Source organism: Carassius carassius, chromosome 26 (assembly GCF_963082965.1).
Source record: "Carassius carassius chromosome 26, fCarCar2.1, whole genome shotgun sequence".
Taxonomy (NCBI): domain Eukaryota; kingdom Metazoa; phylum Chordata; class Actinopteri; order Cypriniformes; family Cyprinidae; genus Carassius; species Carassius carassius.
This window is the reverse complement of record NC_081780.1, coordinates 24,926,663-24,946,310: the sequence shown is the minus strand read 5'-3', so window position 1 is coordinate 24,946,310 and position 19,648 is coordinate 24,926,663. Positions and strand designations below refer to the sequence as shown.

The following is a 19,648-nucleotide window of genomic DNA, read 5'->3' as shown; positions in this document are numbered from 1 at the left end:
ATGCCATTAGATAATAATGATAATAATAATAATCTAATGCCAATACTCGCTGACATTGACAATATTGCTCTGATAAAATGGCTCACTCTCACACTAGCTCGCTTTTGTTCGCACTGATTCAATGCGCTCTAGCTCGAAGATTTTGTATAGAAGCATGACGTTTTTTTGAGTCAGAGATGAAGTATTACATGTCTGTCATATGGTGCAGGGGAGGTCGCATGAAATTTGACACCCTATTTGACAAAATCGGCTGTTTTATTCAGTGCCGCATCTTGTCGAGTAAACTCGACCGTGGCGCCAAGAGGGTTAACTCAGAGTCAGTCAATTTAGAGTTGATAAAACCCACTAATTCCAGTTGTTCTGTAACCGAAAACTCAGAGTTTTCCATCTCAGGGTAAGTCAACTCAGAGTTCAAGTTTAAACTCAGAGTTGGTTGAACCTCCTTAAGCCCCTTTCACACTCCACGTCGGACCCGGCAAATTGCCGGAACATTGCCAGGTCGTCTTCTGTGTGAAAGCAAACACGTCCCGTGATTGATTCTGGCATTGAACCCGGGTCGTGGGCCTAGTAACATTGCCGGGTTCAATCCCGGGACGAGCGTTGTATGAACAAAAGCCAGATCTAATGCCGTGTCTTAGTGATGACGCACGTTATCGCGCGACAAAAAAATATGTGCAAACTGTAATGAAGCAGAGATCATATAGTTCCTCAGTTTCCACTCTGACTTCGAGATCGTTCACTTGCTTCAGTGAAAGTATAACATGCCTAACGTCTTCGACTCGTACATTAAACGTCACGCCCTGATGTCATGTCGTTACGGGATCTTTACGGGTTGTGTGTGAAAGCACGCACATATCCCGGGTAATCACTGGCAGTATGAAAGTGCAAAATCTAGCGACCCGGGAACAATTGCCGGAATACTTTACCCGTGTATTTGCCGGAATCGCAGTGTGAAAGGGGCTTTAGTGAAATGTGCCCCAGGAGTACCAAGAGCTAGAAGATTTTATTTATTCCCAAAAATACATAAAAGTTGGAGTATTCCAGATAAGATCCAACCAGGGAGACCAATAGTATCCGATTGTAATTGCGAAACATATAATATAGCAGAATTTATTGAATATCATTTAAATACAGAAACATAAGTTAAAGGATATCTATGATTTTATACAGAAGACCCAGGGACTCGGGATCCCTTCTGATTCACTGTTGTTCACAATTGACATAGTCTCTATACAAACATAGAAACCAAAGCAGGCCTTGAAGCAGTACGGGGGTGCATGTGCAGATACCCAGAAAGCAAACGACCAGATGAATATTTATTAAAGTTACTTAAAATCAACTTGACTAAAAACGATTTTGAATTCCATTCGAAATGCTTCTTACAAATAAAAGAAACCGCGATGGGAAAATGCTTTGCACCCTCATATGCTAATACTTTCATGGCCCATTAGGAAGAGACTGCTTTGGCTACGGCACCACTTAAACTGTTTTCGTATTTCAGATTCTTAGATGACAGCTGGGGAGTGTGGACGTACTCGAAAGAGGATTTTATGAAATTTACTGAGCACTTGAATCAAAATTAAGGATCTATTAAAATAAAACGAGTTGGACAGTGAAAGTCAATTTTTTAGATGTAGTGACTTATAAGGGACCTAAATTTCAACAGAGCAATCAACTAGACTATAAAGGTCTACTTTAAGGAGACGGATACACATTGCCTACTATGTAGGAGTAGTTTTCACCCAAGACACACTTTCAAAGGGATACTTAAAATCCAATTGTTGAGATTCCACTGTATATGCTCACAGAAAGAAGAATTTTTAAAAGCAGTCAAAACTTTATTTAAAGCACTCAAACACAGAGGTTATACGAGACCGTTTTTGAGAAATGTCTTGAGAGAATTCAAAGATTACATTGAGAAACCTGCACTGCCAGCTCAAAATACAGAACAGAAAATTTTACCTTTGGTCACTTTTTACTCATCTCAAAGCACACAACTAAATTGGGCTACTAAACAAAATTTCACTACATTTTTGAAAGAGACTTCTCATTTACAGAATCACAAACCAATTGCAGCCTATAAAAGAAATAAATATCTACTAGATATTCTAGTACAAAGTAAAATACAAAGTCTTAATACCAATAGGAATCCCAAAGCATGATTGTGTAAATGTTGTGTGTATTTGAGATGGGTAAAGAATAGGACCAGTAAACAGATTTCAGGTTGATTTCAAATACTTCAGTGGAAACCGCCAACTGTGTATTTATGATCTTTTGCAATAAGTAAAGAGACAATTTGTGCGACAGAATTTATCAGAGCTACCGGAACTACTGCTACTCTTTCTTGTTAATGTGTCAGATGTGCCAGTGCAGTTACAACCATTTGGCTTATGTGTGATTTAATTTACTTAATTTTCCAGTCTAAAGGTAACCAACTGAACTCAGAAGTTAATTTCAGCGTCCGTACATATTTTTATCAAAACATTTCCATGACATTTGAGACAACATTCATTACCTAATGTTAGATTATTGTACAATAAAAAAAAAAAAATATATATATATATATAAATGGGTCTAGTACTGCTAATATCAAACAAAAATTCTGTAAATGCTGGTCCATTTTAGGAGAATAGGTTAGATAAATGTTGCTACTGAATACAGGTTAACCGTTCACATTCTAAAGCGATCAGTGAATATATTTTTTGGATGGTCTCGTACACTACAACTGCACAAACATAGTCTACGTTTAAACTAGTATAATATATTTCTGTATTTGTTTGGACATAACCATGGCTCACAGACATAAATTCCTCTATGAACATACTCTGTATTATTATTATTGAACTGTATTGTATTTTACCATAGAATGGTAGACTACACCTGGTATAACATAAAAAAAATATATGTTTTGAAAGAAATAAACTTCCTTTTGCAAAGGTCTTTCTGGTTTTCATGCTGGTGTGTTACATTGGTTTGTTATTTGTTTGTTTATATATATATATATAATCATTCCTGACTAATTGTATTTTGTCGTGCTTTTACGCGATTCCCTCGTTTTTCCTGATATTTCTTGCTTCATTTTACTTAAAGATCCATTGCCTTTTTCTTATAAAAAGCTACTGTCGGAATTGAATGGAAAGCTGATTAACAGAAATTCATTAATGTATTCTCCAATTTACAGCTTGTCTCTTACTTTATGCTTTTACTACAGGTTGTGTTATACAGATCACATCTTTATTTCGTAAAGTTATGCTGAACAAACTCACACTGCTTGGTGACCCAACAGGTTTTGTGATTTTATAGAACATCCCACCCACATTTTGCAATAAATATAAAGACAGCCCCAAACATAAACTGGTGAGAAAGACGGGATTTGAAGTCAACCTGATTTTTTGACAGAAAATGTGCTTGATTAATTTTTATGCATAAATTACAATAAAACAGGCATGATCTCCTCCAGAACCATGTTTTCACTGGTATTACTATCAGGTATGGAACCTTTTTACTTATTTTGAATCCTTATTTAAAAATTTTTTTTAGTTATTAAAACATTTATGTACGGGGATGGGGTCCGGAACTTGATAAATACTTATGTTTCTGCATTGTTACCAAATGACTACTTATTTAAGTTGTTTTTCTGTTTTGAATAATTTTTTTATATGCATGTATACTGCAATAGTAGCAGGAAAAGCTGCCCTTTTCACAGGCTCATTGTCATCGGTACAGAGCACTTGACTTACAAGGGACAAACAGGTGAGCTGAATATTAACTAATGAGATCAGGAACAGAACCAAATAAGGGCAAACACATGGGGAAAGAAAACACAACATAAGTCCAATGGGCTGTGACAGCATGTTTCTAGTCTTTTAGAATTAAGTTGAAATGTAAAATTTATAAGTTAGAATTGAAATTATCATAAACAATTATATAAATTAATATGCATGTATTCTTAAAGCTGTTAGCTTAATTATAGGCCACCCAACAGGTTTGGTGATGTTAAAAAAGTAGTTGCACCCACATTATGCATTACGATAAATAGAAATAATAATAATAATAGAGAGAGAGAAAAAATTGGCTAGTAAAGCAGGCAACTTAATTACTAAATTTGGTTAATTCCTTTTTTTTTTTTTTTACAAATTTATAAATTGTTTTTAAAGTGTTTAAAAATATAAAGTGTTTCATAATGAGCCATCTGAACAAACCATTTTACACTGAAAAACCTAACCCTCTAACCCAACCCTAACCCGAAAAGTTGTAAGCATGCATTGCTGCTTGAATTGTTTTTTTTTTTTTTTTTTTTTTTTTTTAAGTGCTCAATGATTCATGTTTTACCAGTTTAATTTAGACTGGACATTCAAAACAGGATTCAGTAAACAGTAGCCAGTTATCATGGTGGCACCCATTGGTTGTTCAGAAAAAAAAAGGATAAGAAAGTGCAGGTTATTCTTGGCTTGATGGGTGCAGTTTTCTTTTCTTTGAGATAGTGAAACAAGTTGGAATTTGACATATCATATCACATCACATAATCAAAAACAAATAGCTTTAAGTCAACCACAAACAGGATTTACTAGTTGATGGCAGAAGGTAGGAAGGCACATTCTCAATCCAGAGACCATTTTGTCAGATAAAGATCAATGCAGTTTGAGATGAGTCGGCTTTATAAAAATCTCTATTACAATTTATTTGTAATTCCACCGGTGTAAATCTTGAATCATTACTGAGCTACCGGAACTACTGCTACTCTTTCTTGTTAATGTGTCAGATGTGCCAGTGCAGTTACAACCATTTGGCTTATGTGTGATTTAATTTACTTAATTTCAAAATCCAGTCTAAAAGTAACCAAAAGAAGCCAGAAGTGTTCCATTATTTTACAATAAGAATAAACATTTGTTCAAATTATCATAGCATATGAAAATCACACTCACCATATTTGTTTTACCAACAAATAGTACTTGTAGTTTGCTTAAACTTACCCTGATGTACATTGTTCATTGTATGTTGCACAACCTGCAGTAACATTGTAAATGTTATTTTTCCTTATACGCTGTTGGTGTCGGGGCATATTCTTTTTTATTAAATGACATGAGACTTTGTGATTCCTTTATCTGCTACACTTTATACTTCAGTACAATAAAAGTACACAAATTTGGAGTTAAAATGGTAGCTGAGCTAATGAGTGATCCTATGCTGCCATCTACTATTTATAATGGTAATTTAATGTCATTTCCATCTTAAAACTTTTTTTCCGCTAGGGCACATTTTTTCATGTCATATTCATGAATGAAAAGTATATCTTTAAAGTGAATTTTACTGCACAGCTATAGAGTCGTGAAGGCAAATTTTATAAGTGTTTTAAATGTGTTCATGACTATGAAGGTAAGTTACTGAAGATCAATAATACCATCATGATGTCATGCGTGAGATAGCATCTCTAGCTACCTAATATTAGCTTAAACCAGTGGTTCTCAAAGTGTGGTTCGTGAAGCACTAGTGGTACTCAGGCTCCCTCTAGAGGTTCACAGAGGAATCACTAAATTAATTATAAATTACTGTTAAAACACAATATATTTTAACGTAATCTTTATTTGAATAAAGTCGTTTTTACATTTAAGTACAATAGAGTTTTTATTGAAGTTTTAGGTACACAACATTTTAATTTTATTTCCCTGTAGTAGCGTGTTGTGTCTCCGGCGACCCAAATTTGCTGTCATGTCCATCTCCACTGTCCTATCATCATAACAATCAAGGCACAATCTAATAAAAAATGCATTAATCTAATTAATTAGTAATAAAAATAATGCAAGCCATTTACTTCATTCTTGAATGAATCAGCCATTTGAATTAATCAAATGAATATCTCAATTACTTATTATTAAGACATTTACTGCCATCTACTGTAAGTTTTAGTTTATTATTTAGAGTACAATTTTAATAATAAATATATATATATTCCATATGAATTAAAAAATATGAAAATCCATATATATTTCATATTAATTTTTAAAAATGTATATTACAGGGATAGTATCCCTAATGCGTTCACACCAAACGCAAATAGTCCGTCTGGCGTGAATTATTTCAATGTTAAGTTAGTGTAAAGATGCGTTTACACGCGTCTGGAGGTCTCGATAGGTAGATGCGAATTGAGTGTCTGTTGCGAATGGTGCTTTTTGTGCATTTACGCGTTGGATGCGAATTCGCGTCTGATGCCCGAGTTCAATTTTTTTTTACTTTGGTGTCAATTCGCACCGCATTAACCAATCAGGAGCCTGCTTGCTGTTGTGGCGGCAAGTCCACCTGGAGTCGCTCATTCAACATGGAGGAACGACTGTTATTATCAGTGAGCAGTCACCCGGAGCTATATGACACAAGTTCATATTTCTTTAGAGACAGGAATAAAAAGGACCTTGCTTGGAAGAGTGTCGGTGAGGAGATTGGGCAACCTGTTAAGTTGTAAATACACATTTTACAACCTGCGGCCTTCCCGACATTTTGCACAGTTAAAAAACGAGGCAGTTTTATTCCTAATAGGAATATTTATTGTCGTCAGCCACTTTAACATTGTAAATACACAGTTTTAACATTAACACTGCACTGTGCTTACATACAAGTAAAAAAAATTAATTTTATTACACGAATGAACACGAACTCGTACTCGCTTGGCTTGCCATCCGTCCTACAGCATAGCTCTTCTGCCGTCCGTCATGGCATTCAGAATTCCATGAGTAGAGCGTGACGTCACGTGCAAAGGGTCTTTAGCTTTTTAGAAGGGTGCTGGCAAATGCCCCCTTTGCACCCTAGATGTGCACTTCTGCTGAGCCCACACTAAGGTGAGCTCCACAGAAGACAAATAGAAGACCCGATAGTCAAAGTGGCAATACGTTACAAAAGTGAGGATTTGGGAGAGGGCCTCTAATGTCTGACAATGGACATAACTGAGACATTATCATTTGATGTCATCATAAGGCAACTTTTGTGTTTTCAACAGGTTTCTTTCCCCTCACACTGTGTGCCTCTCAGTATGTCTTTGTGAATGAATCCAAGAATTGGACAGAAGCTCAGAGATACTGTAGAGAGAAATACACTGATCTGGTCACCATTGAAAATAATCAACAGACACTCCAGTTATTTTACACAGTGAATGATGTTTCCAATGATTTGGCATGGATTGGACTCTATGATGATCTGAACGGTTGGAAATGGACTCTAGAGGACAGTGACTTCTTTAAGGCTGGAGAGAAAGACTTCAGGAACTGGTATAATAAAGGACCAGGGAATTCTGAAGTACAACATCTGTGTGTGTATATAAACAAAGGGATATGGTCTACGGAAAGCTGCTCCGCATCTTATTCTGCGGTCTGCTATGATGGTGAGCTGTCCTATTAAAACGCATAAGATGGTGAACAAAACTGAAAACAACTAAACCGTCCTTTCCCTGAACTACAATTTGTTTATATTTTTCAGGAAGAGAAAATGCCAGTGCAACTTATGTTTATACCAACGAATACAAAACCTGGACTGAAGCTCAGAGCTACTGCAGAGAACATCACACAGATCTTGCCAGTATCAGAAATGAGGTTGAAAACCAGAAGATCCAATATTTATTACAAAATATTTATTATGTCCATGTGTGGATTGGACTGTACAGAACCTGGTCTTGGTCAGATCAAAGCAACTCTTCATTTACTTACTGGAGCACATGGCAGCCAGATACTGCTGGATCTTGCACTTCAGTGTCATTTAGTGACTCTGGGACATGGACTGATGAAGACTGCAATGTTGCGTTTCCCTTCTTTTGCCACAGTGGTGAGTACAGTAGAGAACATATAAGCGACTTACACCAATATAGAGTTTTAAAAATTTAAATTCCATGAGAATAGGGAAATTCAATAACAACTATAACTATGGTGGCTGAGATAGCTCAAAGCCTAATTTAAGATAACACATGCAAACAGAAAAAGCACCAGCAAATTAAGAAAATATCTTCAGCAATTTGACAGCACGTGCTGAATTTGAAATACTCACAACACAACCAAATAGAGAAATGAGCTGCAAGTAGTACAGATGGTATGTGTGCAACTGTAGTTATAAAAATCATAACCAGTATGCCCAAGAAATGTTAATAAATAAAAAAATTTAATAATAAAAAAATGGTTACTACACTTTTACTATAATAAAACCATGGTTCATTTTCGTAAGCATTGTTTGGATGCCCTTGAAACATTTCCCTCTTGAGTTTTCTCAGCCACTGTATATAACAATAACAACAATAAGAAATAATGTAGTTGGAATCAATTTTAGAGAGATTTTTCCAATGTTGGGTGATAAAATCTTTAACAATTAGCCAATCAGAATCCACCCTACTTTAAGAAGTTTAAGCATTTAAAGTGGTAGACAACATAACTTCTGTGCTCTTCTGCAGAATGTTTTCATGCATTGGTGTGGCTTCTAATATCGTTACCGTTGTCATTCTTGGGGTCAAAGTGCCTTTAAAGGCATACTAGTTCCCCCAATATGTTTAATTGTGTCATTCCAAATTGGTATGCATATCTTTTTTCTACAGAACACAGAAGAAATTTTGAAGAATGTTGGTAGCCAAAATATTTTGGTGACCATTAACAATTTTAGTGTGACACAATCTTGAGAATTTCATGCCGTTCAATGGCTACTGTGTTTAAAGCAAAAGGAAAACAAACCACCAACTACTATACACTATATTCTGAAATTTGTGTTCATTTTTCCACTCAATACTGATCATATAATTTCTAATAGTAAATAATTAATTAAATGAGAAAAATGCTTAAATGTTGTTAGCAGTCTCAGATTGGAGTCCACTGAATTCATTAGAAATATTTGGTAAACAAGGATAAACAAATAAATACTTTTTTTTTGTTCCTCTATTGCCAGGATCAGCATCATCCCATCAGTATCACTTTGTCAATGAATCTAAGACCTGGACTGAAGCTCAGAGCTACTGCAGACAGAATTACACAGATCTGGCCACCGTTGATAACATGGAGGAAATGAACAGACTCATTAACACAGTTAATGGGAGTTACAGTGGTTCAGCCTGGATTGGACTGTATGGTGATGTGAACAGCTGGAGGTGGTCACTGGAAGACAATGATTTCTATCAGGAAGGAGAGAGAGATTTCAGGAACTGGCTACATGAACCAGACAACAGTGGTGGGAACGAGCTGTGTGTTTTCATGGATTCTAATGGGGAATGGGCTGATTTGTCATGTGACTTTGCAATCCAATTTGTTTGCTATGATGGTAACAACTTTTTTTTTTTTAATTAGATATTTTTTCATTGATAGCTGATGTGCAAATAAATTTGTCATATTTCATATCAGGTAGAGAAACCGCCACACAGAGTTTTATCAGTATCATTTATGGGAAACCCTGGTTAGAGGCTCATAGATACTGCAGAGAGCATTACACCGATCTCGCCAATGTGAGAAATCAGACTGAGAACCAGAGGATCTATGAGACAACAGGTGGAGATGTCTGGATCGGCCTGTACAGAAACAGAGTTTGGTCAAACAGTCAGAATAACAGTTATCAAAACTGGAGGCCTGAAATTCCTGGGTTACAAGCCCAACCAGATAACGGTGGCAATCAAGATTATGTAAATGGCTATCAGCACTGCACTGCAGTCTCATTCAGACATTCAGGCCGATGGACAGATGAGATCTGTATAATCAACATGCCTTTCTTCTGTTACAACAGTAAGTTCTCTCACTTTTTTGGATGTCATTATTTGTGACGAATAAGACTTTTAGCACCAGAAAATATGTGGATTCAAATTACATTGAAATTTATTGTAGAAAACTTTTTGTAAAATGTTGGTAAAACTTAACATGTTAATGATTAAATTATAATAAAAAAAAATATGACCAAAGGGACTGATCCCCAAAATGGTTTTAGTCTTCAAAACTTTACTATTATTATTATTATTATTATTATTTTTTCATAATTTATTTTACAACTAAATATCATGAAGTACAACATATAGGGATCAAACAACTGTTAATTAGGGTCAAATGCACAGCAGTATACGTTTTACTCTTCTTCAAATTCCTCCAGTGTCGTATATAAATGAGACCCCTAACCACGAAACCAAGTCTTTAGTCGCTGGGGTATATTTTTAGCAATAGCCACAAAAAAAAACATTGTATGGTACAAAATTATGGAATTTTCTTTCATGCCAAAAATCATTAGGATATTTTAAAGATCATGTTCCATTAAGATATTTTGTAAATTCCCTACTGTAAATATATAAAAACATATTTTTTCATTAGTAATATGCATTGCTAAGAACTTCACTTGGACAACTTTAAAGGTGATTTTCTAAATATTTCGATTTTTTTTTTTTTTTGCACCCTTAGATCCCAGATTCTTAAATACAAGTGCATATCAATAAATTAGAATGTTGTGGAAAAAAGTTAATTTAAGTAATTCAACTCAAATTGTGATACTTGTGTATGAAATAAATTCAACGCACACACACTGAAATGGTTTAAGTCTTTAGTTCTTTTAATTGTGATGATTTTAGCTCATATTTAACAAAAACCCACCACTTCACTATGTCAACAAAAAAGAATACTTTTTTAGTGAATCGTTGGCCTTCTGGAAAGTATGTTCATTTACTGTAGATGTACTCAATACTTGGTAGAAGTTCCTTTTGCTTTAATTACTGCCTCAATTCAGCCTGGCATGGAGGTGATCAGTTTGTGGCACTGCTGAGGTGGTCTGGAAGCCCAGGTTTCTTTGACAGTGGCCTTCAGCTCATCTTCATTTTTTGGTCTCTTGTTTGTCATTTTCCTCTTGACAATACCCCATAGATTCTCTCTGGGGTTCAGGTCTGGTGAGTTTGCTGGCCAGTCAAGCACACCAACACCATGGTCATTTAACCACCTTTTGGTGCTTTTGGCAGTGTGGGCATGTGCCAAATCCTGCTGGAAAATGAAATCAGCATCTTCAAAAAGCTGCTCAGCAGAAGGAAGCATGAAGTCCTCCAAAATTTCTTTGTAACTCGTGCAGTGACTTTGGTTTTCAAAAAACACAATGGACCAACACCAGCAGATGACATTGAATCCCAAATCATCACAGACTGTGGAAACTTAACACTGGACTTCAAGCAACTTGGGCTATGAGCTTCCTCCAGACTCTAGGACCTTGGTTTCTAAATGAAATACAAAACTTGGTCTCATCTGAAAAGAGGACTTTGGACCACTGGGCAACAGTCCAGTTCTTCTTCTTCTTAGCCCAGCCTCTGACGTTGTCTGTGGTTCAGCAGTGGCTTAAAAAAAGGAATACGACACCAGCCTCAGTCCATTCCTTGTGAAGTTCATTCAAATTCTTGAATTGATTTTACTTGACAATCCTCATAAGGCTGTGGTTCTCTCGGTTGGTTGTGCATTTTTTTCTTCCACACTTTTTCCTTCCACTAAACTAACAGCACTCTGTGAACAGATAGCTTATTTTGCTGTGGATGTTTGTGGCTTATCCTCCTTGTGAAGGGTCTTCTGGACAACTGTCAGATCAGCAATCTTCCCCATGATTGTGTAGCCTAGTGAACCAAACTGAAAGACCATTTCGAAGGCTCAGGAAACCTTTGTATGTGTTTTGAGTTGTTTAGCTGATTGGCATGTCACCATATCCAAAGCTGTGGAGATTGTTCTGTGAATTGGTGGGTTTTTGTTAAATGTGAGCCAAAATCATCACAATTAAAAGAACCAAAGACTTATACTACTTCAGTCTGTTTGCATTGAATATATTTAATACACAAGTTTCACTATTTGAGTTGAAATTACTGAAATAAAATAAATTTTTACACGACATTCTAATTTATTGAGATGCACCTATAGTTGTATTAGCCAAATATTGTCTTATCCTAACAAACCATACATAAATGAAAAGCATATTTATTCAGATGTACATTGAAACAAAATTATAAATGCAACACTTTTGTTTTTGCCTCCATTTTTCATGTGCTGAACTCAAATATCTAAGACTTTTTCTATGTACACAAAAGGCCTATTTTTCTTAAATATTGTTCACAAATCTGTCTAAATCTGTGTTAGTGTGCACTTCTCCTTTGCTGAGATAATCCATCCACCTCACAGGTGTGGCATATCAAGATGCTGATTAGACAGCATGATTATTGCACTGCTTTGCCTTAGGCTGGCCACAACAAAAGGCCACTCTAAAATGTGCAGTTTTACTGTACAGGAACTGCCAATACCATAACTTCACCACCACCCTGGGCCAATCTATCCACAGCGTTGCCATCAGCAGAAGATGCTGGATGTGGAGGTCCTGGGCTGGTGTGGTTTGATGTAATGCCAAGTTCTCTGAAACTCCCTTGAAAATTACTTATGGTAGAGAAGTGAACATTTAATTCACAGGCAACAGCTCTGGTGGATATTCCTGCAGTCAGCATGCCAATTGCATGCAATTGTGTGATAAATTTGAAACAACATTTGAGAGAAATAGGCCTTTTGTGTACATAGAAAAAGTCTTAGATCTTTGAGATCAGCTCATGAAAAATGGGGGTAAAAACAAAAGTGTTGCATTTATAATTTTCTTCAGATATTAACTTTTTTCCTCTTCTTTGTTTTCTGTGCTGTGAAACAATTCACAGGAACCTGCACACAATCTTCATGTACCCGTCAGTATCACTTTGTGTCTGAGTCTAAGACCTGGACTGAAGCTCAGAGCTACTGCAGACAGAATTACACTGATCTGGCCACCATTGATAATATGGAGGAAATGAACAGACTCATTAAATCAGTACGTGGCACTTTATATGGATCGACATGGATTGGACTCTATGATGATCTGAACAGCTGGAGATGGTCATTGGACAATGCAGCATTAGGTGGAGGTTTTAAAAGCTGGTTTGTTCAGCAACAAGTGAACTCGGGTGGACAGAGTCTGTGTGTGTACTTGCCATATAATCAAGGAATATGGGGTGAAACCGCTTGCTACAGTACATTTCCTTTTGTTTGCTATGATGGTGAGAACTGCTTATAGACTCTTAAAGAAGTATTTTGAACAAATTATGCTGTCATGATAAATCACATTTAAATTGCTTCCCACAGGACAAGCGAATGCTAATACAAGCTATGTGTTTGTTTCCCAGTATAAAACCTGGACTGAAGCTCAGAGTTACTGTAGAGAACATCACACAGACCTCGTCAGTATCAGGAATGAGATGGAAAACTACAGGGTTCAGTCATTAATTCCACATTTTACAAATGTTTGGATTGGACTTTACAGAACCAGATCTTGGTCAGATCAGAGCAACTCTTCATTCAGTAACTGGAGGACAGGACAGCCAGATAATGCTGGAAACGATGAATACTGCACTGCAGTGTCATTTAGTGACTCTGGGAGCTGGACAGATGAAAACTGCAACACTGCACTACCTTTCATTTGCTACAGTGGTGAGTAACCAGGAAAATAAATAAATGAAAAATAACCTCTGCAATTAGAAAAGAAGAAGAAAAGAAGAAGAAAAACATATATAAGAACACCACAAAATAAAGACAGGGCTGTGAGTTAACTTTTTTGCACATAGCACTGGTGCTACAGAGGTTGAAAGTTTTGTAACACAGCCCAGGGGTGGGCGATGAGGCAAAAATATCAGATCATAATGTTTTTTCAGGAATATCACGATTCATGATTTTATCATGATTTTTCGTCATGTTGGTTTTACTATTAACTACTAATTTCCCTCTTGTAAAAGAAAAATGAATGGCAGACATTTAGGCCAAAGTGGGCGAAGAGAAAAATCTTTGTCACTGAAAAATAAGAACAAAGATATACATTACAAATACACATATACAATATATACAATACTATATATTACAAAATATTAAAAAAGTAGCCTAACATTCAAGAAATTGAATGAACAAATATTATAAAAACACTATATATACTATATACATAAATTATACATTTTTAAAGCAACTGTATCAAAAGTTCAGTCATGAGCAGAGAGTGATTTTCCTGTTTTGTTGTTTTATTAACTTTAAAAGAATAGTTCACGCAAAAATGAAAATTAATCTGTGTCAGCTCTGTCATATAGTTTTTTCTTTTTACACCGTCGTTCTAACTGTCAAATTGTTTTAGACCTGAATTAGTTTCTTTTGTTGAATATAAACATTATTTTGAAGAATGTGGGTAACCAAACACGGTCCCCATGTTATTTTCCCCCTTACTATCAGTCAATGTGGACAAGCTACTGTTTAATTACCCCCATTATTCAAAATATCTTCTTTTGTGTTCCACACAAGACAGAAATGAATACAGGTTTGGGACAACGTGTGTAAATAATAACAGAAATAAAAATTTTGGGTGAACTATTGATTTAATTTACTGTATTTGATGCTAAATCAATCAGGCATGAAAGACAACTTAGTCCAGTAATCAGTAAATATTTGTTTACATCAGAAAAGCGTACATCAGAACAACACATAAATTAGATGTTTAACCAGCAAGGCTTTAAAGCAGATGCAATTAACACAAATTTGTGATTGTGAATAAGTGCAGTGTCCCGTGAGTGTAACTCTACTGCTGAGTCAACATTAGATGTGGATACATGGCCGTAGCCAGGCTTTGAAAATTAGTGAGGTCCAGGGGGTTTCTATAATAACCCATATAAATACAACTAATTATATACTCTCTTAATACTTGAAAAGAGACAGAAATGTAGATTTTTTTAGAGGGATGCTCATTTTTAAATCATACCCTATTTATGGCATCAAAGTTAGTTAAAGGTCCCATTTTTCGTGCTTTTTTGAAGCTTTGATTGTGTTAACAGTGTGCAATATAAAATGTGTTCATGTTTTGCGTGTAAAAAAACAGTATTTTTCACACAATTCACCTATTTCACCTCCTTGTTCTATAAAGTCACTCCTTCAGAAATACGTAACGAGTTCTGATTGTGCCAGCGGTTCCTGTGTTGTGATTCGACAGCAGGTTAGCGTGCGCTGCCCTCCTGGAAACACCATTGATCTAGTCTTGGACTAGTTTTGAGAAGCAAGTGGGCAGGATTTGTTTTGAAAACCTGGCAATCCTGATCTGAACACACGTGCTGGAGATGTACTTATAATCACAGGAGCGTTTTTACTGATGCGCATGAAAATCGCATTAGATTTTTTTTGCACAGCCCTAACATCTAGTTAACTAAGCTAAACAGTGTTGCCCTTGTGTAATAAGTTACAGAAACTGTTAAACGCACCAACTTAAATAATAAAATACACTTACCGGTTGTGGTCCATAAACAACGCCTTCTCCAGACAAAGAGGGAACTGCTCCATCTTTCAAGAATAATCTTTGTGCGAATCCGGCATTAAACTGATTGAGATTGAGGAAGTTGTCCTCAGCAAAATGTGCTGCATACAGTTTTACATGTGGATTATAATTTTCCGGAACCGAGTTAAACCTAAATTGTAACCATTGATCTCTAAGTACAGCCCAAACAAAGATGACTGGACTCCGAGATGAAAATAACAGCGTTTCAACGACATGGTGACAAACACAAGCACAGCTCTTCCTCTTCTCCGTCGGAGCGCACCAAGACCACGCCCCCTTTTTTGTGTATTCCTGTGGGCGGAGGTTAGTCTGTTTTAGTGACGTCATTACTGCAGGAACTAGAGGGATGTAGTCCAAACGGGTCGTTTTTTGTAGGCGAATTCTGTTAAATAAAATATCTCGCTTGGCATTGAACTTTGAGCTTTAGAATTTTACAGATATTATTTATACTCTAACAAGAACATTACACACTAACTAAAGTTTAAAACATGGGATCACGAAGAACAGGACCTTTAATAATACACTTATGATAATTGTATCAATTGTTTATTATACATGCAAACATGCATATTACCCACCAAATGTGTTATTTTCGGATAATCAACATTACAAAAGACAGTACCCCACAGCCAGTTTTAGTGGCGCAGAAGGTTAAACGTGTGTCATGTTATATTGACATGATTGACTTGGGTTCTAATCCGCGTTTTGGCGAATTGTTTTCTCCCTTTCAAATTTCAAATCACATCAGAAAAGCATTTATCTTCAATGAAAATTAAGTAAATAATCAAAAAGTTAAGGGTAGGTGTAGTGAGGGCTTTATTGTCCCAATAAGGTGGCATCCATTAAATTTACACTCAATAAGTTATTATTGCATACTGTTTTATAGTGTACTACAATACTGAGGTGCAGATAATTGCCACTATTTGGAGAAAGTAGTATAAATAGCAAAAAATCCTGCTATTTTAACAAAATAAATAGAATCTATATATATTTGCACTTAGTGTATATAGCCGCTGCTATTTTTTTTGCAGTTTTTTGTTAACTACAAGGACTAATGCTGGTGATGCAATGTTGCCAGATGTTGCTATTAAAATAAACAAAAAACTATAAATAAATAAAATAAACCGAAAACATTTCAAATATTTTGGAAATTAGATAAGATAAAGTTATCGCTGGCCCTAAACCGCAAGTTCCTACTTTATTAACTTTCTACTGCATCTCACACTCTCGCTAACAACTCTCTAAAGACTCGTTCACTTTGGAAGTGTCTCGCAGCGATAATTTTCATACCACTGACGCTAAACATTTTGAATTATACATGCTTACATTCATATGCGGAGTTTAGCAGCAAATTAGTCAATCAGAGAACAAATTTTATTTTCGAACATGAAAAATTTACCGAGGTCTGGGCCTCGGCCATGTGTGGATATCATGTTGTGTAGAAGTATATTGAGACAGCATACCAGAGCTGCAGCTGATAGAAGCCAAGATAGGCTATTACTTCAAAAGCATAAGCATAATCTCATACACAATCAAGCACAACAAAATCACTTCACAGTACTAAGTGGCTGTATAATAACCACGGAAAACTGTATCACGCATGCTACAGTGGTAAATTTATTCATTTTTCATAGCACAAATAGCATCAGCATCATCCCATCAGTATCACTTTGTCAATGAATCTAAGACCTGGACTGAAGCTCAGAGCTACTGCAGACAGAATTACACAGATCTGGCCACCGTTGATAACATGGAGGAAATGAACAGACTCATTAACACAGATAATGGGAGTTACAGTGGTTCAGCCTGGATTGGACTGTATGATGATGTGAACAGCTGGAGATGGTCACTGGAAGACAATGATTTCTATCAGGAAGGAGAGAGAGATTTCAGGAACTGGCTACATGAACCAGACAACAGTGGTGGGAACGAGCTGTGTGTTTTCATGGATTCTAATGGGGAATGGGCAGATTATTCATGTGACCATCCTTACACATTTGTCTGCTATGATGGTAAGACATTCCAATTGAAAATGTATTTCTTTTATGTACATACTGCTTTCACTTTAAGTCAAAAGTCTCAACAACCATCACTGTCCTTGTGGTAAGACTTGGCTTGGATCAAAAATCCAGTGTACCACCCAAAAATTGTGTGTTTTGTAAATGCAGGTGTATTGTAAAAATAAATACATTTAAAAAGATGGATGGCCAGATGAAGTAACAAATGAATTGACTTATTGTCTTAACGTTTTTATCCTAGGTAGAGACAACTCCTCTCAGAAGTATGTCTGGGTATCTGAGGAAAAGACCTGGACTGAAGCTCAGAGCTACTGCAGAGAGGAATACACAGACCTGGCCAGTGTGAGGAATGAGACAGAGCGTCTACAGATACTGAGCATTGAACGATTTAATACAAATGTCTGGATTGGTCTGCACCGAAACAGACTGTGGTCAGATCAGAGCAGCTCTTCCTTCTCATATTGGCTTCCATCAACTCAAAATCTTCCCGCAGAACCAGATAACGGTGCAGTTATATCAGGGCAGCAGGGATCTCAGCACTGCACAGCTGTGTCTTTACAACACTTTGGTCAGTGGACAGATGAGAGATGCTTTGACAGTTTGCCTTTCTTCTGTTACAGTGGTGAGCAAATATACCTTCTAGAATGAAAATGAATAAACATTAGGCTATTACACCCAAAAATAAGAAAACAACAGTGGCAATATGGATATGCATGTGTATGCTGTAAAATAAAAAGAAACAAAAGTCTGAAGTGAAGTGAAGTGAAGTGACATTCAGCCAAGTATGGTGACCCATACTCAGAATTTGTGCTCTGCATTTAACCCATCCGAAGTGCACACACACAGAGCAGTGAACACACACACACACACTGTGAGCACACACCCGGAGCAGTGGGCAGCCATTTATGCTGCGGCGCCCGGGGAGCAGTTGGGGGTTCGATGCCTTGCTCAAGGGCACCTAAGTCGTGGTCTGTATCATAAGTGTAACGTATGATATTTCGGTTTGCTGTTAGGTGAATCTGATGACCATCATATCAACCCACCTTTGTCAGCTGAGTATGGTAAGCTTACTTGGATATGTGATTGTTTCCGCTGCTTTCAATACATAAAACACCGTAAAGATTTTTTTTCCTCCCCCATTGATCAGCGATAGGAATGCAAGTGAAGTTTACAAGTCAAAAGAATTGGTCAGAGTCTCAGATTGAAGAGCTTGTGATTATACAGGTAATCGACTTAAGAGTTAACATGAGGCATTCATCTACACCAATTAATATTTACATAATGTATATTACTTTTTGTTTATATATACTAGACATAATTTTCTATTTAAACATTTCATTTCAAAAGACTTCTAGGAAACACTTTTAAATGTGAATAATAAATATACATATCTTATCAGTGCATGAATGTCATAAAGCTCATATATTTTCAGTTAAAAGAGGAGTTGATGAGGCTCGGACTTCAAAGCAACGTCACCATGAAATTGAGAGGTTATCGCAAAATCAATCCCTGATGGAGGAGGACAACGCTTTGCAGTTTTCAATACAATTGTGGGCTCAATACTTGACCAAGAAATATTCTCCCAAAAATTTTATTTCATTATGTTTTAAGTTGTTTTAATGGACCTGTTAAATCAATGAAGGGTTTTTGTATCAAATTTATGATAGCTTGATTTTAATAAAAGAATGATGGGAAATTTGACTTACAGTAGTATTTCATGTAAAGGCATATCATGTGAAGCAATAATTTTATACTTATTATAGCAACGATTTCTGACAGCAGTATGATCTGAATATAAAAAATAAGATGTTTTGTGTTTGTTTTGAAGTTATGCATATGAATGGAACTGAATGTTGTGTAAAGTTAAATAAAATTTGAAATTCTGAATGTAAGTTGTGGTTGTTTTGTGCATTCTATGTTTTAGTACAGTAAAACCAAATGGATGAAAATAAGATGAAAATATTGAACCTGGCACCTTCTTCTCCTTAAGGTGTTGAAGTAACTAAATAAATCATGCACAAAAATAAGAAAGGATGCAGACATGCTTTACACATAGCTATTTTCTTTGTCAGGACTTAGAAAACAGAAGGCATACGAAGTAAGAGTTTTCACTTTTTGGTGGATTATTCCTTTACTAATCATGTAGCAAATAATTAAGATAGTGAAATTATAAAATATAGTGTCATAAATAAATATACTACATACATTAAGATGAAAAATGCCTTGCCTTGAGAGTAGTCTGCATGGGACAATTTTTTTTATCCCGCTCCTGCGAGGTTACATTCTGCATTTACATGATTAGT

The 19,648-nt window shown here is 36.1% G+C and overlaps 1 protein-coding gene and 1 long non-coding RNA gene across 2 annotated transcripts in view; both read left to right on the top strand.

The window, feature by feature from the left end:
- The window catches only part of LOC132106189 (uncharacterized), a 228,828-nt gene that overhangs the window by 123,443 nt on the left and 85,737 nt on the right, over nt 1-19,648 (top strand). The window lies entirely within an intron of this gene.
- Nucleotides 6,863-19,009, top strand: LOC132106023 (macrophage mannose receptor 1-like). Its single transcript, XM_059511614.1, has 11 exons — nt 6,863-7,369; nt 7,465-7,806; nt 8,908-9,276; nt 9,357-9,731; nt 12,650-13,024; nt 13,110-13,454; nt 16,971-17,339; nt 17,587-17,967; nt 18,359-18,406; nt 18,493-18,569; nt 18,778-19,009. The coding sequence occupies exons 3-11, from the start codon at nt 9,015-9,017 to the stop codon at nt 18,856-18,858; spliced, it is 2,313 nt and encodes a 770-aa protein (XP_059367597.1). The 5' UTR covers nt 6,863-7,369; nt 7,465-7,806; nt 8,908-9,014; the 3' UTR covers nt 18,859-19,009.

Coding starts and splice junctions, on each gene's coding strand:
- LOC132106023 (XM_059511614.1), top strand. CDS start 9,015: ATGGAGGAAATGAACAGACTCATTAACACAGTTAATGGGAGTTACAGT. Junction 9,732..12,649: donor GCCTTTCTTCTGTTACAACA/GTAAGTTCTCTC, acceptor AACAATTCACAG/GAACCTGCACACAATCTTCA. Junction 13,455..16,970: donor ACCTTTCATTTGCTACAGTG/GTGAGTAACCAG, acceptor TAGCACAAATAG/CATCAGCATCATCCCATCAG.